Source organism: Scyliorhinus canicula, chromosome 3, assembly GCF_902713615.1.
Source record: "Scyliorhinus canicula chromosome 3, sScyCan1.1, whole genome shotgun sequence".
Classification (NCBI taxonomy): Eukaryota; Metazoa; Chordata; class Chondrichthyes; order Carcharhiniformes; family Scyliorhinidae; genus Scyliorhinus; species Scyliorhinus canicula.
Genome location: NC_052148.1, coordinates 149,081,673 through 149,108,960, shown reverse-complemented (window position 1 = coordinate 149,108,960; position 27,288 = coordinate 149,081,673). Strand labels below are relative to the sequence as shown.

Genomic DNA, 27,288 nt, shown 5'->3' with positions numbered 1-27,288 from the left:
GTATTTTTCTAAATGAATTGATGGATAAACTCAATTCGCCTTATTGCATGAAAACACTGAATTAAGTTAATTTCCAATCTTTTCCCTGTCTCATTGACAATGTGCTAAATATCATTACTCTTCCTCAAGTATATTGAACTTGTTCTAATGGGATGGTTGAATGTATGTTCCTGTTCTATTACAAGATGCATTACTTCACTAGCAGATGCCACCAAATGAGCACAGATTTTCTAATTTATACGTATTACTAATTACACTAAGTATCTGATTTGTTCTAGGCCCAACTTTGTTGTTTGTAAAGGTCAAACACAAGAAGCAAGAAGCCAGGAGGTTTTATGCCTGTGCGGCCTGCAGAGATCGAAAGGACTGTAACTTTTTTCAGTGGGAAGATGAAAAGGTAGGGAAGACTTATCAATAAACTGTCCATGAATTAAGAACAACATTGCCCTGGATATTATGGAAAAAGTTTATATTCCCTAACCCTATAAAATGGAAAGCCTTTTCATCTGCCATGCCTAAAGGTCCTGCAACTTGTGAACACAACGTTGAATAGTTTGATATTTGCGCTGTTAGGTAGTGTGAAGATGTCAAGTTAAGGTGTAGACTAGCCACTTCCCACAGAAGTTGATAGAGAATTGGAGGGGGGCCAAAGCAGTTATTATGCGCCTCCCACCAGCCAGTGACAGCCACACTGGTTTTTTCCACGATGAAGCCCGATTCTATCTCTTTGCCACTTTCCTTGATTGTCTATGTGCTATGAGATTGCCTGTCTAACATCAAGTTGTGAAGGAGTCAAAAGTTTCTCCAACTGAATATCGCGAGCAAGAGGCATCACTTTTCAGCTGTAACTCCAGCCCCCTCCCGGGCATCTTACAGGTTGAAGAAGATTGTGTGAACACTGAGAATTGTTTCAACCCTCAGCTGAGTTTCAATCCTCACCTCGTATCAATCAGCAAAACTACTTGTGTTTGCCCATCAATTATCCCCATGTCCACTTCACTCACTATCGCTGAAATCAATTCCTTTATAATTTCTGGACTGTCATCCTTGTAAGCCAGACTCTCGCTATCCACCCTCCATAAACTCAACTGCCTGAATTCTCTCTTACAGAAAGTCTCCCTTGCCCATCATTCCCATCTTTCTTACCTACACAGCCTGATGACCCAAATGAGTTAAGTCTAAAATCTTCACCTCAAACCTCTCATGACTGAACCTCTACCACCTCCTCCAGTCCTGCACCCCTTGGACATCCTTTTTTTTTATAAATTTTTTTTAATTAAAGCTTTTTTCAACCAAAATTTTCACATAACAAAGAAAATGAACAAAAAATATTTAACAAAATAAGGTAGCTGCTATCATTATACAAAACGAAAACACACATTACATCAACAGTTCCCTCCACCTGAGCCCCCCTCCCCTGTTGCAGCTGCTACTGACACTTCACTGCTCCCCTAGAAAGTCAAGGAAAGGTTGCCACCGCCGGGAGAACCCCAGCAAGGACCCTCTCAGGGCAAACTTTATTCGCTCCAGGCTGAGGAACCCAGCCATGTCACTCACCCAGGTCTCCACACTCGGGGGTTTCGAGTCCCTCCACATTAACAAGATCCGGGCTACTAGCGAGGCAAAGGCCAACACTTCGGCCTCTTTCACTTCCGACACCCTAAAGATCGCTACTGTTGGACTCGGCTCCACAATCCGTGTTTGGACAATTGCGTGTCCGAAATCCTGGACATAGCCCTCGCAAAGCCCTGCCAGAATTCTTTAAGCGCCGGGCATGCCCAAAACATATGGACATGGTTTGCTGGACTCCCTGAACACCTTGCGCACCTGTCCTCCACCCCAAAGAACTTGCTCATTCTCGCCGTCGTCATGTGAGCCCGGTGCACCACCTTAAACTGAATTAAACTGAGCCTGGCACATGATGCGGAAGAATTCACCCTGCCCAGGGCATCAGCCCACAGGCCCTCATCTAGCTCCTCGCCTAGCGCCTCCTCCCACTTGCCCTTCAGCTCCTCCACTGAGGCTTCCTTCACCTCCTGCAGCTCTTGGTATATGTCCGACACCTTCCCCTCTCCTACCCAGATGCCTGACACCACCCTGTCCTGTACCCTTCAAGGGGATAGCAGCGGAAATGTCCCCAAATGTTTTTTGAGGAAGTCATGGACTTGGAGGTATCTGAAGGCATTTCCCGGGGGCAGGCTGAACTTCTCCTCCAGCGCCTTCAAGGTAGGGAAAGTACCATCTGTAAACAGGTCCCCCATCCTTCTAATGCCTGCCCTATACCAGCCTTGATCCCCCCCTGGTCTATCCTGCCTGGAGCAAATCTATGGTTGTTCCATATCGGGGTCCAAACTGAGGCACCCTCCTCCTTCCTTCTCCACTGACCCCTGACCCTGAGTGCCGCCGTCACCACCGGGCTTGTGGTGTATCGTGCTGGCGAGAACAGGAGCGGTGCCATTACTAGTGCCCCTAGGCTGGTGCCGTTGCTTGACGCTGCCTCTAACCGCCCCCATGCCGACCCCTCCTGCTACGCTCCAAGAATAGTCTTTTGACTTGCGGGATTTTATTTGCCCACACAAACTCTGATAATCCTGTTCACCCACTTGAAAAAGGATTTGGTGATGAAAATGGGGAGTCACTGAAAGACGAACAGGAATCTGGGGAGAACTGTCATCTTCACAGTCTGCACCCTTCCCGCCAGGAAAGCGGGAGCATGTCCCACCTTTTAAAGCCTTCCTCCATCTGCTCTACAAGCTGAGATAAATTGAGCCTGTATAGGGCATCCCAGTTCCTAGCCACCTGTACACCTAAATATTGAAAGCGCCACTCCACCATCTTGAGCAGGAGCTCCCACCGTCTCCTCCTGACCCCTAGTATGGATTACAAACAGCTCACTTTTCCTCACGTTCAACTTGTACTCCGAGAAGCTCCCAAAATCCCTCGGGATCCGCATGACCACCCCGATCCCCTCTAGCGGGTCCGAAATAGCAGGTCGTCTGCATAGAGGAAAATCCAGTCCTTTGAAGCCCTCAGCGCTATGGCCAATGGCTCAATTGCCAGGGCAAATAGTAGCGGGGACAGGGGTCACCCCTGCCTCGTTCCTCGGTGCAGCCTGAAATACTCTGACCTCAGCCGGTTTGTGGACACACTCGCTACGGGGGCCTGATACAGTAGCTTGACCCACCCTATGAATCCCTCCCCGAATCCAAACCTACCTAACACTTCCCACAGATAATCCCACTCCACCCTGTCAAAGGCCTTCTCTGCATCCATTGCAGCCACTACTTCTGCGTCCCCTCCCTCTGAGGGCATCATAATAATATTCAGGAGCCTCCTCACATTTGTGTTCAGTTGCCTGCCCGTGATGAAACTCGTCTGGTCTTCCTCGATCACTCCTGGGACACAGTCCTCTATTCTGGTGGCCAGAACTTTTGCCAGCAATTTGGCATCTACATTCAGGAGCGATATCGGGGCCCCTAGTCCCTCCACCTGCTCCTCGTCCACCCTTGGGAACCTCAATTGATCCAAAAATTGCTTCATCCCTTCCCCTCCCCTCAGGGGTTCTGACTCGTACAGCTTCCCATGAAACTCCTTGAAGACTTAATTGATCTTCTCTGGGCCCAACACCACGTTACCTTCCTTATCCCTCACTCCCCCGATCTCCCTGGCCACCTCTCTCCTGCGAAGTTGGTGCACCAGCATCCTACTGGCTTTCTCCCCATACTCGTAGACTGCCCCTTTCACTTTCCTTAACTGTGCCTCTGCCTTCCCAGTGGTCAGCAAATCGAACACCGCCTGCAATCTCCCGCGCTCCTTTAGCAGCCCCACCTCGGCAGCATCCGCGTACTTCCTGTCTACCCTAAATATCTCTCCCACCAGCCTCTCCCTCTCCGCCCTCTCCCTCTTCTCTCTGTGCGACCTAATAGAGTTTAACTCTCCCCTGATGACCGCCTTCATAGCCTCCCAAACCGTTGTTGCTGTTACCTCCCCTGTGTCATTTGTTATCACGTAGTTTTGAATGCTCATCCTTATCCGCCCACACATCTCTTCATCCGCCAGCAGCCTTTGCTCTGCCCCCAGTCGCAAGTCCACCCACTGCGGGGCATGGTCCGAGACCGCAATGGCCGAATACTTGACCCCCTCCACCCTCGGGATTAACACCCTGCTCAACACAAAAAAGTCAATCCGCGAGTAGACTTTGTGGATGTGGGAGAAAAAGGAGAACTCCTTCGCCCTCGGCTGCGCGAATCTCCACAGGTCCACGCCCCCCCATTCCCGACCCCCCCGATTTTACCCAACATGTGCCTCATGAATTCTGCATCATCCCAGTTCAGGGCATAAACGTTCACTAACACCCCCTGCAGCTTGCTACTCACCATTATGTACCTGCTCTCCTCGTCCACCGCAATGTTCCCTGCCTCAAGTGCCACCTGTTTGCTAACCAGAATTGTCACCCCCTCTGGTGTTTGAGTCTAGCCCCGAGTGGAACACCTAGCCCACCCTCCCCTCCTTAACCTCGTTTGGTCAGCGAGTTTTAAGTGTGTCTTCTGTAGCATGGCCATGTCCGCCTTTAATCCCTTTCAAGTGCGAGAACACACAGGCCCTCTTGACCGGCCTGTTCAGACCCCTCACATTTCACGTGATCAACCTGGACGGGGGTTTCCCCCCCCCCCCCCCCCCCCCCCCCCCCCCCCCCTCCCCCTGCCGACTAGTCATCTCCCTTTTTCAGCCAGCCACGTGCCCGCGCCCAGCCGCTCGCTCTAGCCCTCCCACCGGAGGCCCCACAGCCCGACTCTCCATCCATCCGCAACAACTGCCTCCCCTTCAGTCAGCAAAGCAGCACCCCTTCCCCCACGCCAAGCACTCGCTTAGCACTGATTTTCTCCCCCCCCCATTGCGCTTCCGTAAGTCAGCTGACCCATGCTGACCCCGGCCGCTCCTGCCTCTATCTCCAAAACTTACTATCGTCTCCTCCTTCGGGCCTCCAACGCCCCCCTCCCCCACAGGGTAAGAGGGCAAGTGCCATCCGGATCCTTCCCGTGCGCCGGACAACACAGCCCGGGCGTTGCCCCGCCCCCTGAAACAAAAAACAGGAAAAGAAGAGCAAATAAACTTAAATGCTACAAACAATCTTACACCAGGTCAACCCCCGATTACACATCCCCGCCAGCGCATTTCACCCACGTGCAGCTGCCCCTTAGTTCAAGTCCAGCTTTTCGTGCCGAATGAATGTCCACGCCTCGTCCGGCATATCAAAATAATGGTGCCTGTCCTGGTACGTTACCCAAAGTCCCGCCAGATGCAGGAACCCAAACTTCACCCCTTTGGTGTGGAGAACCGCATTAGCCCGATTGTAACCCGCATGCCTCTTAACCAGTTCAGCTCCCAAGTCCTGGTATATGCGAATCTCGCCGTTCTCCCACTTACTGCTCCGCTCCTTCTTTGCCCAACGCAAGACACACTCCCTGTCTGTGAAGCGATGGATCTTAATCACCATCACCCTCGGTGGTTCGTTGGCCATTGGCTTCCTGGCTAGGATCCTATGCGCTCCGTCCAATTCCAATGGCCGTGGGAAGGCCCCCGCGCCCATCAGCATCCCCAGCATTGCAGCCACATACGTGCTTGCGTCTGCCCCCTCCGCCCCTTCAGGGAGGCCCAGGATCTGCAGGTTGTGACTCCGAGACCTATATTCAAGGTCATCCAGCCTCTCCTGCCATCTTTTGTGCAGGGCCTCGTGTGCCTCCACCCTGACCGACAAGCCCAGGATCTCATCTTCATTCTCAGACACCTTCCTCTCCACCTCCTTGATCGCCTTCTCCTGTACCTTCTATACCTCCACCATCTTTTCCATGGAGGCCTTCATAGGGGCCAGCTTCTCCGTTTTCAGTTCTGCGAAGCAGCTCCTCAAAAAGTCCTGTTGCTCTCTGGCCCATTGGACCCATGCTTCTCGATCTGCAACTGCCGCCATTTTGTCCTCCCGGACCGCTCTGCCTTCTTCCCGGCAATTGCTCGTTTGACGGCCCCGCTCCTGGTTCCCTCCATACAGCTCCGGGGGGGGGAGCCTCTCCAGCGTCCGTTCCCACGTCGGACCCACTCTTCAAGTGCCGCCGCCGCGTTTAACGGCCCAAAACCCCGATCCTGGCCGGAGCTGCCGTGTTTGCGACCTAGCTGGTCATGGCCGCTACCGGAAGTCTTGGTCATCCTTTTGAACTTTGAACCTCTTTTTAGTGTGTCAGTCAAGACTCTGTGCAGCTCTGTGCGAGTATTTCAGTGTGGGGGGTGCCATCTTTCTGAAGAGATATTGAACTGAGGGCCCTTCTGTCCTCCCAGATGGAAGTATCAAAGCCATTGCATTATTTCAAAGTAGAGCAGACAAGTTCTCCCTGGTATCCTCAATCATCAATTTAAAAAGTGTGGAGTATCAGACGTGACCACATGACTGTCAGTGAGTGCTTGCTGGGTGCACATTGGCTGAAAAGTTTCCTCCATTATAATAATGACTGTGCTTTAAAAGTCATGATAGTTGTGAAAAAAACATGATAGTTGTGAAAAGTGCTGTATAATATAATTCTTTATTCCAACCATTCACTTCATCTCCATACCCTTGATCCAGATTGCTCACTTGGTTATTCAGTGATATTTGCTGATGAGAAGTTAGAAAAGGTAGTGGAGAAAATACGAAAGCATTGCATTTGCATGCTAACGTCTGCTATGTGCCCTCTCTCTCTCTCTCTCTCTCTCTCTCTCTCTCTCTCTCTCTCTCTCTCTCTCTCTCTTTCACCCCCCCCCCCCCCCCCCCCTTTTGGGCTCTCTTCCTTCGATTGGCCAGTCATGCCAACTTTCAATTCCACCCTCTTGGGTAGTTTTTCTAATAAGTCTATTTATTAGGATTTTACATTTTAGAAATGGACTCAACAAGGGGCAGCACGGTAGCATGGGGCAGCACGGTAGCACGGTGGTTAGCATAAATGCTTCACAGCTCCAGGGTCCCAGGTTCGATTCCCGGTTGGGTCACTGTCTGTGCGGAGTCTGCACGTCCTCCCCGTGTGTGCGTGGGTTTTCTCCGGGTGCTCCGGTTTCCTCCCACAGTCCTAAGATGTGCGGGTTAGGTGGATTGGCCATGCTAAATTGCCCGTAGTGTCCTAAAAAGGTTAAGGGGGGGTTGTTGGGCTACGGGTATAGGGTGGATACGTGGGTTTGAGTCGGGTGATTATTGCTCGGCACAACATCGAGGGCCGAAGGGCCTGTTCTGTGCTGTACTGTTCTATGTAAGGTTACCAAATGATACCATACATAAAAAAGAAGCCCCAAAAAAAACAAATATGGCGTCCGTATCCTCCTACATCCCCAACTTGAAACAACAACGAGGAGGAGAGTCAGCTGCCAGTCAGTAAGAGAGGAATACTAGCACAGTGTCGGGCCTGACATAACCCAGCACCATCCAAAACTCAGTAAATATATCATAGATCATAGAATTTATAGTGCAGAAAGAGGCCATTCGGCCCATCGAGTCTGCACCAGCTCTTGGAAAGAGCACCCTACCCAAGGTCAACACCTCCACCCTATTCCCATAACCCAGTAACCCCACCCAACACTAAGGGCAATTTAGGACACTAAGGGCAATTTATCATGGCCAATCCACCTAACCTGCACATCTTTGGAGTGTGGGAGGAAACCGGAGTACCCGGAGGAAACCCACGCAGACATGGGGAGGATGTGCAGACTCCACACAGACAGTGACCCAAGCCGGAATCGAACCTGGGACTCTGGAGCTGTGAAGCATTTGTGCTATCCACAATGCTACCGTACTTTCCACACAACCCCAAAACCCCGCCAAGCCTACACCTATCCAACCCAATCCAGGGCAATGTACCTCTCCCACTCACACAGGCACAAAGAGGAAAAGGTTAATCGCTGTAACCTGAGCCAGGAGCGGATCCCAGTCTAAGAGAAGAAGAACTGCCAAGACACCCATCAATGGGGCATCCTGGAAGGGAGGGCCAGCTGAGACTCCAATCCTCCCCACCGGGCCAGTCCAGAACCAGGTGCAGCTCAATGCTCGCCTCGATGAAAAAAAGGATAAAAGAAACCCCCAAGAAGGGGGCACCCCAACTGTCAAATAAAGGATACCCAGAGCCACTTGTCCCCAGTCCTCAGCCACTAATACCGGGGGGGGGGGGGGGGGGGGGGACCCCCCGCCAACCAAACTTTCCACTCCGCTCGGACTCATCTTCCTTTTCAAACACTATAACACTATAAAACACATAAGATACTATGAGGCATAACTACAATTAGGAGTGAAACTGCACAGATCCATTCACCAAATCAGGATAACCAATGGTACAGGCCATCACATCCATATTTCACACTTCCCTATAGGAATAAAGACAGCACCAAGAAAACAACAACAATATCAACAAGGAGTAATGTTCAGCATAACGGACACTGCGGGGCAGTCCTCAGAATAAAGACATCTTCCTGGCCACACAAAGAAAGCAAAAGCCAAGCAGGGTCAACAAGCACCCTTCAGGATCTCTCAAGGATGTCAACAATTGAGCAGGAGACATCATTCCTTCTGTTATGCCATCTCACCAATGTCCAGGTGGTTTACAGTCTAGCCCCCGGCTGGGGAGGTTGACTCGACCGGTTTGGCCACCTCCAACCCCTCATGATGAGGAATAGGTCAAGACAGACCCAATTATCGGCGGGCCAGACCGATCCCTGGCTTTGAAGACAGGATACATTGTCCTTCATCGAATCTAATGCACCAATTTTCGAATTCGCTAGGGAACTCCTCCACTACTTCTCGCCGGGGATCAGGCCCAGAGGTATACCCCGCTTGGTTTCCTTTGTTATGAAATGGGTTAAGAAACATCCCAATTAGATGTCTCATTGATCCAATAAGTGGCACTGATATGTAAAGAGGCTACCAGTAGCCTTGGGAGCATGTGATGTGATGATCGAGTTTGGCGCTGAGTGTGTTCAAGAAAAAATAAAGGTGTTTGGGTAAAGGAGCAGAACTCTTGACTCTTCACTCAACAGCAACCTGAGGATGACATTGGTAGCAGAGGGTGGTTGCTGTATAAATGTTAAGGGTTGAAAGATACTTTTCCAGGAAAAAAAAAGTTTTGTTTTCAACTAAGAAGTGAGTGAGAAGGAGAAAGAAAATATGGCTGAACCTAGGATAAAGCTGGCTGGATATGACTATCCACCATTATTTTCAGAAAGGGGATTGTACGACCAATGGAGAAGTGCAGCTGTTATGTGGACTAAAGTAACTGCCCTGGGAAAGAGGAAACAAGCTATGGCATTGGCTTTTTCTCTACCTTATGAGAGTAAAATCCAAAACAAAGTATCTTCTGAACTGGAATTGGAAGAGCTAGACTCGGAAGAAGGTCTGGAGACTCTATTACAGTTTATGGATAAGATTTATCAAAAGGATGACTTAAGTGCGTATGAAGCCTGGTCAGAATTCGATAGATTCCGGAAAACAGAGGATATCTCTATTGAGGACCACATAATGGAATTTAACAGACTGTACAAAAGGCTGCGCAAACACCGCCTGGAATTTCCACAGTCTGTTTGGCATTTAAGTTACTAGAGTGTCCAATATGGATAGGCTCCTGGTTTTGACAGGAATTAAGTTTGTGGATAATGATACCTTATTCGATCAGATGATAGAGGCCTTAAAGAAGTTCCAAGGGAAACATTCAATTCTTATGGCTCTCGTGCCACAAATGGGGTCAGTCAGCGATAAAGCAGACTATGGAAGATACACTACAGACAGGATGGCGAGATTGTACGGCTACGAACAGGTTACGAGAATATGGAAGGAGATCGGGACCCGGAAATTAGGGCAGAAACTCATTTGAAACTTATAATAGAAGGAGGGACATGGAGAATGGAAATATGAAAATGAACCCCAGGGGTATGATAAATCGATGTTTTCGGTCTCAATACTATTATGCTTCCAGTACGTTATAATAGTGTTTGAAGCTACACTTCAAACAAGACAGTGACCAGAAAGAAGGCATTGTCCTCTTTTTTTTTTTTTTTAAATAATTTTTATTGGAATTTTTTACAGAAAATATAACAAAAAGTATAGCAAAAAGCAGTAATATGCAACTAACAGCCCCATAACACCCACAATTCCCCCCATACCGTAACATCACATGTATCACATTCCCCCACACCCCCCCCCCCCCCCAAACAAGAGAACTTAACCATAAATTAAAATTAGATAAATCAAATTTAAATAAAATAAGCTAACATAATCAACATCCCCCCCGGGTTGCTGCTGCTACTGTCCCAGTACCCTATCGTTGAGCCAGAAAGTCGAGGAAAGGTTGCCACCGTTTAAAGAACCCTTGCACCGATCCTCTCAGGGCGAATTTAACCTTCTCAAGCTTAATGAAGCCCGCCATGTCATTGATCCAGGTCTCCACGCTTGGGGACCTCGCGTCCTTCCACTGTAGCAAAATCCTTCGCCGGGCTACTAGGGACGCAAAGGCCAGCACACCGGCCTCTTTCGCCTCCTGCACTCCCGGCTCTACCCCAACCCCAAAGATCGCGAGTCCCCATCCTGGCTTGACCCTGGATCCCACCACCCTTGACACCGTCCTCGCACCTTCCAGAACTCCTCCAATGCCGGGCATGCCCAGAACATATGGGCATGGTTCGCTGGACTCCCCGAGCACCTGGCACACCTATCATCACCCCTAAAGAACCTACTCATCCTCGTCCCAGTCATGTGGGCCCTATGCAGCACCTTGAATTGGATGAGGCTAAGCCGCGCACACGAGGAGGAAGAATTTACCCTCTCCAGGGCATCAGCCCATGTCCCGTCTTCGATCTGTTCCCCCAGTTCCCCCTCCAACTTCGTTTTCAGCTCCTCTACTGACGCCTCTTCCTTCTCCTGCATAAGCTTGTAGATATCGGATATCTTCCCCTCCCCGACCCAGACCCCCGAGAGCACCCTGTCACTCACCCCCTTCGCGGGGAGCGCAGGGAATCCCTCCACCTGCCGTCTAGCAAATGCCTTTACCTGCAGATATCTAAACATGTTTCCCGGCGGGAGCCCAAATTTCTCTTCCAACTCCCCCAGGCTCGCAAACCTTCCGTCGATAAACAGGTCCTTCAGCTGTCTAATGCCCGCTCTATACCATCCCCGAAATCCCCCATCCATGTTCCCCGGGACGAACCTATGGTTCCCCCTTAACGGAGCCTCTATCGAGCCCCCCACTTCTCCCCTATGTCGCCTCCACTGCCCCCAAATCTTGAGGGTAGCCGCCACCACTGGACTCGTGGTATACCTCGTGGGAGGGAGCGGCCACGGCGCCGTTACCAGGGCCCCCAGGCTTGTATCCCCACAGGACGCTCTCTCCATCCGTTTCCATGCTGCCCCCTCCCCCTCCATCACCCACTTACGCACCATCGACACGTTGGCCGCCCAGTAGTACCCCGAGAGGTTGGGCAACGCCAGCCCCCCCCCCCATCCCTACTCCGCTCCAAGAAGACCCTCTTCACCCTCGGGGTGCCATGCGCCCAAACAAATCCCATGATGCTGCTGGTCACCCTTTTAAAAAAGGCCCTAGGGATAAAGATGGGCAAGCACTGGAAGAGGAACAAGAACCTCGGGAGAACCGTCATTTTGACGGATTGCACTCTGCCCGCCAGCGATAGCGGCACCATGTCCCACCTTTTAAATTCCTCCTCCATCTGTTCCACTAGTCTGGTGAAGTTAAGCTTATGAAGAGCCCCCCAACTCCTGGCCACCTGCACCCCCAGGTACCTGAAACTCTTCACTGCCCTCCTGAAGGGGAGCCTCCCAATTCCCTCCTCCTGATCTCCCGGGTGCACTACAAATACCTCGCTCTTTCCTAAGTTCAGCTTATAGCCCGAGAAGCCCCCAAATTCCGCTAACAGTTCCATCACCCCCGGCATTCCCCCCTCTGGGTCCGCCACATATAACAGCAGGTCGTCCGCATACAGCGATACCCGGTGCTCCTCCCCCCCCGGCATTGTCCTCTTAACAAGCAGTTTTACTCCGATAATGAGGGTGTTGGTTGCAGAATCCTTCAGTTGTGCTGTATTGGACAGTAGCTGCACATCTACTGTGTGTGGAATTGACTGGTTAAAATGTTACTTGGACTTTTGAATGCTGAAAATCGTAACAAGGTTAAGGAATTTGAAAGTTCTACAAGTTTCAGGTTTGGGGATGATAATACTTTGAAATCGCTGAAAAGAGTGGTGTGATCCCTTGCAATATTGCCTGGAGTGAATCATTTCATTAGCACGGATGTTGTATCAAGTGAGATACCTTTGCTTCTGAGCAGACCGTCGATGAAGAAAGCACACATGAAATTGGATATGGACAGGATAAGGCAACAGTTTTTGGAAAGACAGTGGACTTACAATTTACACAGTCGTTTACACGATTGTATTCCATTACTGACAAATAATATTTCGGGTGCAGTTGTTAAGGATGTGTTGTTGGCAGCTGGAAATGGAACTTTAGCTGATAAAAAGCGTGTTGTATTAAAACTGCATAGGCAATTTGCGCACCCATCTCCTCGGAGGCTGGAAAATTTATTAAAGGATGCAGGGATAGGGGATGAAGACTATACTAAACTGATAGAACAGGTTAGTGATCGCTGTGAGGTTTTTAGGAAGTGTAGAAGGACACCATCACGACCGATAGTAACCCTACCTTTGGCATTCTGGCCATGGACCTTAAGATCTGGGATAAAGCTAACTATATATATTTTGCATTTTGTAGATTTAGAACATACAGTGCAGAGGGAGGCCATTCGGCCCATTGAGTCTGCACCAACCCACTTAAGCCCTCCTAACCTTTTTTGATCACTAAGGGCATTTTATCATGGCCAATCCACCTAACCTGCACGTCTTTGGACTGTGGGAGGAAACCGGAGCACCCGGAAGAAACCCATGCAGACACTGGGAGAACGTGCAGACTCCGCACAGACAGTGACCCAGCGGGAAATCGAACCTGGGACCTTGGCGCTGTGAAGCCATAGTGCTATCCAATTGTGCTACCGTGCAGCAACCAAATTTAGTCAATCAACCATTGTGCAAAGTAAAGAAGAGAGAGTAATCCTGGATCAGATAGTGGAAAAATGGATAGGGACAGGAAGGTGTCAAGACAATGGATTGGGAACATGAAGTTCAGAAACGCAGTGCCAGTTCAGATAGTACATCAGATAGTGAACAGGTTCGCAGGGAAAGGTCGAGAACTATTAAAAGGACATTCCACAGCAGAAGGGAAAGATTAAGCAATAGCAGTACAGAACAAGCTACCAGGCGGGATAGGGGGCGTAGTTTGTCAAGGTCTCGGAACATGGGTAAGACTACGAATGCTACTAGGAATAGAAGCCCACATGCGCATGAGGTGGCCTCCAACAAATTGGACGAAAAAGTTATCAAAGATGCCAAAGAGCAAAAATTGCATAGTTGGAGTGAATTTGGGGTGTACATGGAAGTACCGGATAGGGGACAAAGAGCTCTATCCCACAGATGGATTTGCACGGAAAAGGTTCTTCCAGATGGAACGTATAAGGCAAAGGCCAGGCTTGTGGCAAGAGGATTTGAAGAAAACTTAGAAGATCAGGATTTAAGGGTAGATTCACCTACGGCAGGAAAGGTTGAGATCCTCTTGGCTCTATTAGCCGCAAAGGCGTGGGAATGCAAATCAATAGATATAAAAGCTCCCTTTTTGCAGGGGCAACAGCTTCAGAGAGACATTTTTCTCTGTCCTCCTAAAGAGGCAGCTAACATAGAAAGGGTACTCTGGAAGTTGAACAAATGTGTATATGGATTAAATGATGCATCCAGGGTCTAGTATTTTTCGGTAAGGTCAGTTTTGTTAAAGTTAGGCTGTTGTCAGTTGAAAGCAGATCCAGCAATGTTTTACTGGCACCATAAGGGAAATCTTTTTGGCATTTTCATGATGCATGTCAATGATTTTCTGTGGGGTGGGACTAGTGATTTCGAAGCTATTGTAGTCTCTGGGTTGAGGAAGAAATTCAGGGTAGGAAGTCAGGTTTCCGGTGCATTTAAATATATTGAACTGGAAATCGGACAGACTAAGTTAGGGGCAACTTTATGTCAACAATCTTATTTGGAGAACATCAGCCCAATAGCAGTTAGTCGTAGTCGGGTTTCACAAAAAGGTGCAGTGGTTTCAAAGATGGAAAAAGAGCAACTGCGAAGTTTAATTGGGCAACTGAATTGGTTAGGTAGGCAGACTAGGCCGGATGTTAGTTTTGATGTCTTAAGAGTTGAGTACAAAAATAAATGATCCTAAAGAGGAAGACATAATGAGGGCAAATAAAGCGTTGCTCAAACTAAAAATGCAGGAGTGTGTTTTGAGATTCCCGGTTTTGGGTGATCTTAGGCACTTGAAACTCATAGTTTATAGTGATGCGTCCTATGCAAATTTATGCGATGGGGTTTCAAGCGCAGGAGGTTTTATAATTTTCCCCATGAGGAACAATGGTAAATGTTGCCCTCTTGTGTGGGAAACAAAGAAAATAAGGAGAGTGGTCAAAAGCACTTTGGCTGCTGAGACTTTAAGCCTTGTAGAGGTGGTGGATTATGGCCTTTTATATATCTCAGATATTGACAGACATTTTGGGATTAGGGGATTTGGGTAACATACACATTGAGCGTCACATTGACAATAAATCCCTGTGGCAAAATGTGCACTCTACAAAAAGTGTCAATGAGAAAAGGCTATGGATAGATATCGCTAGTTTGAAGCAGATGTTGGACAGAGGGGAGATAGCAAAAATTAAATGGGTTGACAGTAGCTATCAATTGTCTGACTGTTTAACAAAAAGAGAAGCTAGTTCACAGAAGCTTTTGGATATTGTTAATGAAGGGCGCCCGTTCCTGTGACTGTTTTGTTTTTTTTACCTTCCAAAAATGAAAAAAAAGGGGGAAAGTTCCGTGTGTTTTTGAGTTTCTTGTAATTTTGTTTTCACCAAATTATTTTGTTTTCTCCAAGGAAGGGGAGACTGTCAAGGAATGGGCTAAGAAACATTCCAATTAGATGTCTCATTGATTCAATAATTGGCACTGATATGTAAAGAGGCTACAGATGGCCTTGGGAGCATGCGATGTGATGATAGAGTTTGGTGAGTGTGTTCAAGGAAAAACAAAGGTGTTTGGAAAAAGGAGCAGAACTCTTGACTCTTTAATCAACAGCAGCCTCGGGCTAACATCCTTCCCGTTGTTCCAAACTCTTAAGGATGGACGACAAACCATGCAGCAGAATCTCAACAACATTGAGGTGGGCCCTCACCAGGGAAAGTGCTCTCTCAATTACAAGAACATTTTCATGCACCTCCATTAAAAGCAACTCTTTGAAGTAAGCCCTGATGTCCTGCACCACAGAGCCAAGATTTTCAGCAAAGACAATAGGCGGGATTCTACATTTGCTGACGCGATTGAGTGAAGAATAGGTTCCAATGCCAAAATTGTTTTTCACTGTACCTCGGTACACGTGACAATAAACCAATCCAAACACCATGCTAACATGTCAGCCTTTCACTCCCCACAGACAATGGGTATTGGAATACAACCAGCAATGGTGGCCTTCCTGATAGTTGCCCTGGGGGTGCCCTGCAGCTGTAAGAGCTGGAGCTGCTCGAGGAGGAGGAAGCTGCAGCAGTGGAGCATGCCACGCAGGAACAGGTGGCAGCTGCCCAGGATGGAGAGCAAGCTGCCCAACAGACCGAGGAGGAGGAAGTGCATCGTGTGTACCGGTACCACCTGTTATTCGAGCACCTGCCGGACCTGGCATGCCGTCGAAGACTCTGTCTGAACAGAGAGACATATTTGCCAGATGGCACACCTGGCACACGGCAGGGGTATGGAGGACACCGGCTCCCGGTCGCCATCAAGGTGACGTTGCCTTGAACCTTTACATGATGGGGTCCTTCCAGGCTCCCGAGTGGGTACCTGTCCGGGATCTCACAGACCTCGATGCACAGGTGCACCATCACGGAGGCCCGATATGCCCAGATGGCTCAATACATCCTTTACAATGTAGACCGAGCTCACCAGGATGCCAGGGCAGCGGCGTTCACCAGGATTCCCCGGGTCCAGGGGGTGATCGGGATGCATGCCACCTACGAGCACCTGTAGATGACAGGCCACTCTACACCAATCAAAAGGGTTAGTTACTCAATGAATATAGAGCTGATATGTGACCATCAGCCACGCATCATTCATCTCTGTGCCGGATACCCGGGCAGTGTGCACAACACCTTAATCTTGGCACACTCGATTCCTGACATGTTGAGATGCCCCTCCGTCTGGGGGGTTTGCTCCTGGGAAACAGGGGGTACCCAGTGCAGTTGTGGCTGATGGCACCTATCTAAAGGCCACAGACCGATGCGGTCATGACAACGACACCAATACAGCAACCAGGGCCGTGATCAACCAGTGTTTTGGCATCCTAAAGATGCAGTTCAGGTGCCTGGACTGCTCTAGAGGGGCTCTCCAAAATGACGCTGGGAGCGTTGCCCGCATTGTGGTGGCCTGCTGCATTCTCCACCACATCGCACAGCAGGCGATGTGCTGGAGGAGGAGGATGAACACCAGGCCTCATGGATGACGAGGAAGATGTGGGGGAGGGCGGCGATGGGAAGGACATGGAGCCCAGGCAGGCATGGAGGACCACATGACATGTGCACCAGGGCCAAAGCGCACGTCCCACTTTGCCTCTAGGTTCACCGATTTTTGGGGTGGTGGTTGGGAGGGGGGGCATGAGGTGGCAGGGGCATGCCAGGGGCACGGACAATGTGTCCCAACCCCCCCCCCCCCCCCCAAAAAACCCCATCCCCCACCCCAGTCCCCGGCCACCCCCGCTTGCAACTTCCTCCTTGACCGATACCTGCCGCACTACTCCCCTTCAGATTCTGACTGAATACCTTCAAATAGCTGCTTCACCTCGGTTCTTTCAGCCTCTTCATTGTCTTCAGACAAGACTGCTTTGCTTAAAAATATTATTACTCTTTTTAAAAAAAACTCCTACTTGGAAAGAATTTGGAGACATGCGCCGAGGTCCCAGGTTCGATCCCAGCCCCAGGTCACTGTCTGTGTGGCGTTTGCACCTTCTCCCCGTGTCTGCATGGATTGGCCATGCTTAATTGGAAAAAAATAATTGGGTACTAATAATTGGAGACTCAAGACTCGAGCAGATCAGAACTCAACTTCTCTCCCTCTCCCTCGCTCTCTTTTTCTCTCTCACTCTCTCTCTCTCTCTCTCTCAGCTTCCCCAAACTCACTGTCTCTCTGCCGTTCTGAGATCCAACTAGCAATGACCTCATCTCCCCAGGCTGGGAAACACAATGGCTGGGTGGTGCTGATTTTCTGTTGGGAGGCCATTGGGAAGGCCTCAGGACGTCACCGGAGGCCCTCCCCTGATGCTCCGCCCCCAATGGGCTGACTTCACGACTGCTTGTGACAAGTGTCCTCTCAACTGTTGTAAACCTGGCATGGAGGCTGCGGACTGTGTCCAGTGCCGCTACAGTCCGGGGGGGGGGGTTACAGAGGGGCAGTTTTTGGCTGGCCGGGTGCCATGTTGTACGGCTGCTGCCATGCACGTGCGCGGCCACTGACCCGGCCATTCTGCATCCGTATCGGCAGGTAAAGCCGGGTGCAAGCCCCCCACCGGACAGAACATTGGTGTGGGGGCGCCGCCGACATTTTGGTCATAAGACCAGAAGCATCCTCCGGACATAGACGCAAAATCGGACAATCCAGCCCATAATCTCTGCAGGCTGCAAAAGAACACTAACTCCCCAGTCAATCCACTGTGCATTAGAATCATAGAATTTACAGTGCAGAAGGAGGCCATTCGGCCCATTGAGTCTGCACCAGCCCTTGGAAAGAGCACCCCACTTAAGCCCACACCTCCACCCTATCCCCGTAACCCAGTAACCTCACCTCACCATTTTGGACACTAAGGGGAATTTATCATGGCCAATCCACCTAACCTGCACATCTTTGGGCTGTGGGAGGAAACCGGAGCACCCGGAGGAAACCCAGGCAGACACTGGGAGAACATGCAGACTCTGCGCAGACAATGACCCAATCCGGGAATCGAACCAAGGACCCTGGAGCTATGAAGCAACTGTGCTACCCGTTAAAATCGATCGCCATTCGCATTCATTCTCCAGTCAGCAGTTTCTCTGGGAGTTGAGCAACCGTTTTGAATCACAGTCGCTGCGAGCACTGTGCATTAGCTCAGACATCAATGTCATCTTCTGGCTGCTAAAAACACACAGGCTCTGCAAACTGAATTCTTAAAAAAAAAATGACAGCTGCAGCCAAACACACACTAACCCCAGGCTTTTAACCCTTAAATTGCCCACTACATTTATAATCTAATTTTCCTAAAATCTTCCAATCGTCACACTGTTGCCTCACCTCTTAAATCCTGCACTTTTGTTCATATTTGGATCTAGACTATAATAAGGTCAGGGGCCAAGTGGTTCTGGTGAAAACCAAACTGAACATCAATGAGCAGGTTTTTGGGGAGCAAGTTCCACTTGATAGCACTGTCGATGGCACTTTCCATTACCGTGACATTTTGTCTTATTGTTTTGGTACATTGGAAAGGCAGCAATGAAGCAGATATTGTTCTCCATGCTAGAATTACTCATCTCCGACCAAAGAGCGCTTGTTGGGCCATATGTTCAAACATAATTGAAGTAGCAGCCCACTAAAGCTGTATACACTCATGCACGACTTGGAACTGTCTTCATTTGTGTCAGTAGCAAGAGAATCAACACCATACCAGAGCACACATACTTGTACACAGTTTTATTTACAGTAAACCTTTAGTTGAGGACGGCTTGCCAGGTTAGAGTAAAAGATGTTTTCAGCATGGAAACAGGGCCTTCGGCCCAACTTGTCCATGCTGCCCAGTTTCTATCACTAAGCTAGTCCCACTTGCCTGCATTTGGCCCATATCCCTCTATGCCCACCCTGTCCATATCAGAGTTGGAATAAACTGGGACAAACTCACTATATACCCCGGGTGCTGCAGACTTTGTTACTATCATTTATCGGAACTGTTTCATTGTGACTGAAACTATGCCACATATTTACATTTTGAGATAGAAAAGTGAGATTCTTCCCTCCGCTCTGCTTCTGAATTTCTACCCATTAACGTTTGAGCAGATTGTTGAATTGACATGTTGTCAGTTTGAGTGCCACAATCGATTGACTTTTGATCTTTCTCCTCCGTTTTTCCACTGGTCATGATAGCGATGAACCTGTTGACCTGTTTACTTTGGCATTTAACTTGACCAGAATGGTTCATCTATTGCTTCAAACGTGATGTTAACCACTGCATGTATTACCCTGTCATTATCAGGTATCAAAGGCCCGGCAATTAGCAAGAGAAGAATTTAATCAAAGTCGACAGCCACCATTTACTCATGAGCAGTATGTGGAAAGGTAATGACCCAGTACAGTATAGTACATAACTGCATGGAGAGGTAATCAACTAGTACAGTATACTAGATAGCTACTTGGAGAGGTAATGAACTAGTACAGTATGCTAGATAGCCACGTGGAGAAGTAATGGACTAGTACAGTATACTAGACAGCTACGGGGAGAAGTAATGGACTAGTACAGTATGCTAGATAGCCACGTGGAGAAGTAATGGACTAGTACAGTATACTAGATAGCTACGTGGAGAAGTAATGGACTAGTACAGTATACTAGATAGCTACGGGGAGAAGTAATGGACTAGTACAGTATGCTAGATAGCCACGTGGAGAAGTAATGGACTAGTACAGTATACTAGATAGCTACGTGGAGAAGTAATGAACTAGTACAGTATGCTAGATAGCTACGTGGAGAAGTAATGGACTAGTACAGTATACTAGATAGCTACGTGGAGAAGTAATGGACTAGTACAGTATGCTAGATAGCCACGTGGAGAAGTAATGGACTAGTACAGTATACTAGATAGCTACGTGGAGAAGTAATGGACTAGTACAGTATGCTAGATAGCTACGTGGAGAAGTAATGGACTAGTACAGTATACTAGATAGCTACGTGGAGAAGTAATGGACTAGTACAGTATGCTAGATAGCCACGTGGAGAAGTAATGGACTAGTACAGTATACTAGACAGCTACGGGGAGAAGTAATGGACTAGTACAGTATGCTAGATAGCCACGTGGAGAAGTAATGGACTAGTACAGTATACTAGATAGCTACGTGGAGAAGTAATGGACTAGTACAGTATGCTAGATAGCCACGTGGAGAAGTAATGGACTAGTACAGTATACTAGATAGCTACGTGGAGAAGTAATGGACTAGTACAGTATACTAGATAGCCACGTGGAGAAGTAATGGACTAGTACAGTATACTAGATAGCTACGTGGAGAAGTAATGGACTAGTACAGTATGCTAGATAGTTACGTGGAGAAGTAATGGACGAGTACAGTATACTAGATAGCCACGTGGAGAAGTAATGGACTAGTACAGTATACTAGATAGCCACGTGGAGAAGTAATGGACTAGTACAGTATACTAGATAGCTACGTGGAGAAGTAATGGACTAGTACAGTATACTACATAGCTACGCGGAGAAGTAATGGACTAGTACAGTATACTAGATAGTCACATGGAGAAGTAATGGACTTGTACAATATACTACATAGCTACGCGGAGAAGTAATGGACTAGTACAGTATACTAGATAACTACTTGGAGAGGTAATCAACTCATACAGTTTACTAGATAACTACTTGGAGAGGTAATGGACAAGTACAGTATACTAAATAGCTATTTGGAGAGGTAATGAACTAGTACAGTATACTAGTTATCTACTTGGAGAGGTAATGGACTAGTACAGCATACAAGAGAGCTACATGGAGAGGCAATGGAATATTACAGTATACTAAATAGCTAATGGGGAGGAAATGAACTGGAACAGCATACTGGATAGCCACATGTAGAGGTAATGGACAAGTACAGTATACTAGATAGCTACTTGGAGAGGTAATGTACTGAAACAGTGTACTAGATAGCTACATGGAGAGATAATGGGCTAGTGCTCCAGGGTCCCAGGTTCGATTCCCTGCCTGGGTCACTGTCTGTGCGGAGTCTGCACATTCTCCCCGTGTCTGTGTGGGTTTCCTCCGGGTGCTCCGGTTTCCTCCCGCAAACCCCGAAAGACATGCTGTTAGGTGAATTGGACATTCTGAATTCTCCCCGAACAGGCCCCATCGTGTGGCGACTAGGGGCTTTTCACAGTAACTTCATTGCAATGTTAATGTAAGCCTACTTGTGACAATAAAGATTATTATTACTTGAGCTAATGAACTAGTACAGTGTACAAGATAGCTACATGGAGAGGTAATTGACTAGTACAGTATACAAGAGAGCTACATGGAGAGGCAATGGACGAGAACAGTATACAAGTTGGCTACATTAAGAGGCAATGAACTAGTATGGTATATAAGATTGCTACATGGAGAGGCAATGAACTATTGCAGTATACTAGATAACTCTCTATACTACATGGAGATGTAATGAACTAGAGCAGTGTACAATAAGGGCAGCATGGTGGCGCAGTGGTTAGCACTGCTGCCTCACGGCAACGAGGTCCCAGGTTCGATCCCGGCTCTGGGTCACTGTCTGTGTGGAGTTTGCATATTCTCTCCGTGTTTGCATGGGTTTCGCCCCCACAACCCAAAGATGTGCAGGGTAGGTGAATTGCTCGCTAAATTGCCCCTTAATTGGGAAAAAATCAATTGGGTACTCTTTATAAAAAAAAAATAATTAAAAAAAAAAAGAACAGTATACAAGATAGCTACATGGAGAGGCAATTAACTGGTACAGAATACTAGATAGCTACATGGAGAGGAAATGGTCTAGTACAGTATACTAGATGGCTACTTGGAGAGATTCCCGGCTGGGTCACTGTCTGTGTGGAGTCTGCACGTCCTCCCCGTGTGTGCGTGGGTTTCCTCCGGGTGCTCCGGTTTCCTCCCACAGTCCAAAGATGTGCGGGTTAGGTGGATTGGCCATGCTAAATTGCCCGTAGTGTAAGGTTAATGGGGGGGATTGTTGGGTTATGGGTATACGGGTTACGCGGGTTTAAGTAGGGTGATCATTGCTCGGCACAACATCGAGGGCCGAAGGGCCTGTTCTGTGCTGTACTGTTCTATGTTCTATGTTCTATATACCGTATTCTAGAGAGCTGCATGGAGAGACAATGGACTAGTACAGTATACAAGAGAGCTGCTTGGAGATGTACAATATACTAGACAGCTACATGGAGAGGCAATTGACTAGAACAGTATATTAGATAGCTGCATGGAGAGGCAATGGACTAGAATAGTATACTAGATAGCTACATGGAGAGATAATAAACTATTACAGCGAACTGCATAGCTACAAGTAAAGGATCCTAGAAATTACTCTGATCTTGTAATAGAAATTCTCAAGTGCACAAATTAAGGACCAATGTAACACAAATGTCCATATTTGCTGGCCCAGAAATTGCTGTGGCAGGCGAAAGAACGATGGCCATTGATACTTAGTCTATCCTTCACTGTGCATTCTCCATATTTCACCCCGCAAGTTGCTTGAAATGTGAGATGGAAACAGTGCAGAATCCTGGCAAGGGCACCTGGAATGTGAGTGAACATGGAAAGCCACTTTTGATGTTCAGAAGTTGTGAAAGGAGCCATATAAACAAAAGCTGTTCTTTAATCCGGATTCAAACTTAATCTTGTTCAAATGGAGAGTTTAAGAAGCAATCAAGGGGAACGTGTAGGTGACAAATTGAGGTAGAGAAATTCAAAGTATGAACTCCAAACATGAAAAGCAAAACAAAGGGGGAAATATTTTTAAGGGACTGTTTAAGGAGCAAAACCTTTTAGTCCATACACAGCCGAGTTGGCAGTAGGAACCTAAATGATGATTTACTGCCAGCCCAACTGACTACTTTCTCCGTAGGTTTAGTGAGGCAGAGTTCCTGATGTTATTAAGAGAGCCTGGGCGGGATTCTCCGAGCCTCCGTGCTGAAATCGCGCTCGGCGCGGGGGCGGAGAATGGGGCGTCAGACCCGCGATCGGGTCCGACATCTTGCTGTGATTCAGAGAATGCCTGGTTCACTCATGGTTCCACCCGGCGGGAGCTCCGAGTGGCGGCTGCGGACCCAGTCCTGGTGGGGGGGGCAGAGGGATCCGTCACCAGGGGGAGGGGGGGGGGGTCCTTCAGGAAGGCCAGGCTCGCGATTGGGGGCCACCGACCGGCAGGTGGACGCGATCTGGCGGGGGGAGGCTATATTTACAGATCTGTCCCGCTGTGTGGGTCCACCATGTTGTGCGGGGCCGCCGCAGCATGCAGGGGTCTGTGGCTGGAAGTGCAGGGCCCCCCGTATTGACAGCCAAAGCTGCGAGGACTACTCTGGGGCCCTGCTAGCCCCCTTCAAAACGGAGAATCACACTGGACTTTTTCCAAGAAAGTCCAGAGTGATTCACGCCCGTTTTTTCGCGGGCGTGGAGACATAGCCCCATTTCAGAGAATTCCGCCCCCTGTTCTTGCTTCAGCCCAAACTCTTCACTGCCACCCGGTGGATTTGCCGTGGAGAATTCTCTAATTTTCTAACATTGTGACAGTCCTGTGTTCTATGGGGAGATTGGAAGGAACAGGAGAACACCATTCAGCCCCAAAAAGCCTGTTCCGTGCCCTACATGAAGATCATGTTCAATCTGTATTTCAACTCCACCTGCCCTGATTCCTTAACCCCTAGTAATGCTGCTTAATAAATCAATCTCACTTTTGAAATTCTCAGTTTCCATCCTCACACAGCTTTATTGGAGGTGAGACTTTTAGTGAGATGAGTACTATTTGGCAGAGTTTAAACCCTGGCTCACCCCCAGCTCATCTTTGGCCTGCAATCTTCCATTGGTTCTGGGCCTCTGGTGCCTGCACTGTCATGAATGCTACGATAGACAATAGAACATTATAGCGCATTACAGGCCCTTCGGCCCTCGACGGTGCACCGATCTGTGAATCTAATCTGAAGCACATCTACACTATTCCATTATCATCCATATGTTTATCCAATGACCATTTAAATGCCCTTAATGTTGGTGAGTCCACTACTGTTGCAGGGAGGGCATTCCATGCCCCTATTACTCTCTGAGTAAAGAACCTACCTCTGACATTTGTCCTATATCTATCTCCCCTCAATTTAAAGCTATGTCCCCTCGTGCTGGACATCACCATCCGAGGAAAAAGGCTCTCACTGTCAAATAGAGTCAAAAGATCCTTTTAAAAGGGAGTTAGGTAGTTCTTTGAAAAAAAGGGGGATATACTCGAAGACCAGGAGGGTAGCAACTCTGATCAGCAAGCGAGTGGCATTTGAGGCTGGGAGAATAGTGGGTGATAAAGGGGGTAGGTATATAATGGTGAGTGGTAAGCTGGAGGGGGTCCTAGTGGTGCTCGTGAATGTCTACGCCCCGAACTGGGACGACATGGATTTTGTGAGGCGTGTGTTAGGCAAAATCCCGGACCTGGAGTCACACAACTTGGTCATGGGAGAGGATTTTAATACGGTCATTGAACCTGAAGGGGCTGGTTTAGCACAGGGCTAAATCGCTGGCTTTGAAAGCAGACCAAGGCGGGCCAGCAGCACGGTTCAATTCCCTTACCAGCCTCCCCGAACAGGCGACGGAATGTGGCGACTAGGGGCTTGTCACAATAAGTTCATTTGAAGCCTACTTGTGACAATAAGCGATTTTCATTTTCAAATTGGATCGCTCAAAATCCAGGACAGGGAAGAGGCCGGCGGCGGCAAGGGAGCTGAAGGGCTTTATGGAACAGATGGGGGGTGTAGACCCCTGGAGGTGTACATGGCCGAGGGTAAAGGAGTTTTCCTTCTTCTCCCATGTCCACAAAGTTTATTCCCATATTGTTTTTTTTGTTCTGGTGTCGATCCCAAAGGTGATGGGGATGGAATACTCACTGATTACAGTTTCGGATCATGCCCCGCACTGGGTGGATTTGCGTCTTGGGGAGGAGAGAGGGCAGCGTCCACTGTGGAGATTGGACTTGGGGTTGTTAGCAGACGAGGTGGTTTGCCGGCGGGTGAATAAGAGTATCCAGAACTATTTTGGAAAAAAATGACACGGGAGAGGTTTCGGCAGCGACGGTCTGGGACGACCTGAAGGCAGTTATCAGAGGGGAACATGTATCGATCCGGTCCTTTGGAGAAAAGAGGGAAAGGGCGGAGAGGAAGAGATTGCTGGAGGAGTTACTCCGGGTGGATAGGAAATATGCGGAGGCCCCGGACTCGGGACTCCTGAAGGAACGGCGTATGTTTCAGGCGGAGTTTGAATTGTTGACCACGGGGAAAGCGGGAGAACAGCTGAGGAAGGCTCGGGTTGCGGTGTATGAATATGGGGAGAAGGCGAGCAGGGTGCTGGCGCACCAACTTAGGAAGAGAGAGGCGGCCAGGGAGATTGTGGGAGTAAAGAATAAGGAGGGCAACTTGATCTCAGACCCAGAGGGGGTGAATGAAGTTTTTAAGGAATTCTACAGGAAACTATATGAGTCGGAACCCCCGGCGGGTGCGAAAGGGATGAGGCAATTAATGGACCAGTTGAGGTTCCCGAGGGTGGAGAAGGGTCTGGTGGAGGGGCTGGGGGCACCGATTGAGATAGAAGAAATTGTTAAGGGTTGGAGGGCATGCAGTCGGGCAAAGCTCCGAGCCGGATGGCATCCCGGTGGAATTTTTAAAAAAACTTAGAGGTGTTGAGCCTTCTATTGATGAGGACCTTTAATGAGGCGAGAGAGAAGGGAATCCTCCCCCCCACAATGTCACAGGCCTCGATCTCACTCATTATGAAACGGGATAAGGACCCTGAACAGTGTGGGTCTTACAGGCCAATCCCATTGCTAAATGTGGATGCCAAGCTATTAGCTAAGATCTTGGCCACGAGGATAGAGGATCATGTCTCGGGGTGATAGGGGAAGACCTGACTGGATTCATTAAGGGCAGGCAACTTAATGCTAATGTGCGGAGACTTTTAAATAAGTGTTATTTTGCCCTCTGAAGGGTAGGAAACAGGTTCTGGCAGTGATGGATGCAGAGAAAGCTTTTGATCGGGTGGAGTGGGAGTACCTGTAGGAGGCGCTGGATATGTTTGGGTTTGGTGAGGGCTTTATCCGGTGGGTGCGATTGCTGTACATGCGTACGGACCGGCTTAGGTCGGCATATTTTAAATTGCACTGGGGTACGAGGCAAGGGTGTCCCCTTTCCCCGTTATTATTTGCTCTTGCCATTGAGCCGCTGGCCATCGCGCTGAGAGCTTCAAGGAACTGGCAGGGACTGGTCCGGGTGGGTGGAGGGGGGCGGGGGTGGCATCGGGTCTCGCTCTACACGGATGATCTCCTGTATATTTTGGACCCATTGGAGGGGATGGGGGAGGTCATGCGGATCTTAAGGGAATTTGTCAGTTTCTCGGGGTATAAATTGAACGTGGGGAAGAGCGAGCTGTTTGTGATCCAGGCTAAAGGACAGGAGAAGAGACTGAGGGAGCTGCCGCTGAGGAGGGTAGAGAAGAGCTTTCGTTACCTGGGTATGCAGGTGGCCCGGAGTGGGATTTGTTGCATAAGTTTAATCTGACCCGGCTGGTGGAACAAATGGAAGGGGACTTTAAAAGATGGGACATGCTCCCGCTGTCACTGGTGGGAAGGGTGCAGACCGTGGTCTTCCCCAGGTTCTTATTTGTGTTCCAGTGCCTTCCCATCTTCATCCCGAAGGCCTTTTTCAAGCGGGTTAATAAGATCAGCTCGAGATGTGTGTGGGCGAACAAGACCCCGCGAGTGAAGTGTGTGTTGCTGGAACGCAGTCGGAGGGAGGGTGGGCAGGCGCTGCCGAACTTTTGCAACTACTACTGGGCGGCCAACATTGCCATGATCAGGAAGTGGGTATTGGGGGAGGGGTCGGCATGGGAACGGTTGGAGGCGGCGTCATGCAAAGGCACCAGCTTGGGAGCACTGGTAACGGCACCACTGCCGTTCTCGCCGGCCCGCTACTCCACAAGTCCGGTGATGGTGGCAACCCTGAAGATCTGGGGGCAGTGGAGGAGACACAAGAGGATGGAGGGGGCATCGGTCTGGACCCCGGTATCGAATAACCACAGGTTCCTGCCGGGTAGGATGGACAGCGGATTCCAGAGCTGGCAGAGGGCGGGTATTAGAAGGATGGGTGACCTGTTT

General features: G+C 49.0%; 1 protein-coding gene across 2 annotated transcripts in view; it reads left to right on the top strand.

The window, feature by feature from the left end:
- Positions 1–27,288, top strand: part of zcchc4 (zinc finger, CCHC domain containing 4) — a 101,718-nt gene that overhangs the window by 8,320 nt on the left and 66,110 nt on the right. For both annotated transcript variants that reach the window (XR_005460003.1, XM_038791467.1), the window contains exons 2-3: positions 279–397; positions 19,409–19,491. Coding sequence is in view for 1 of the 2 variants with exons in the window: in XM_038791467.1 (XP_038647395.1) it covers positions 279–397; positions 19,409–19,491 (202 nt within the window). In the remaining variant the exon portion in view is untranslated. The remainder of the gene's footprint in view (positions 1–278; positions 398–19,408; positions 19,492–27,288) is intronic.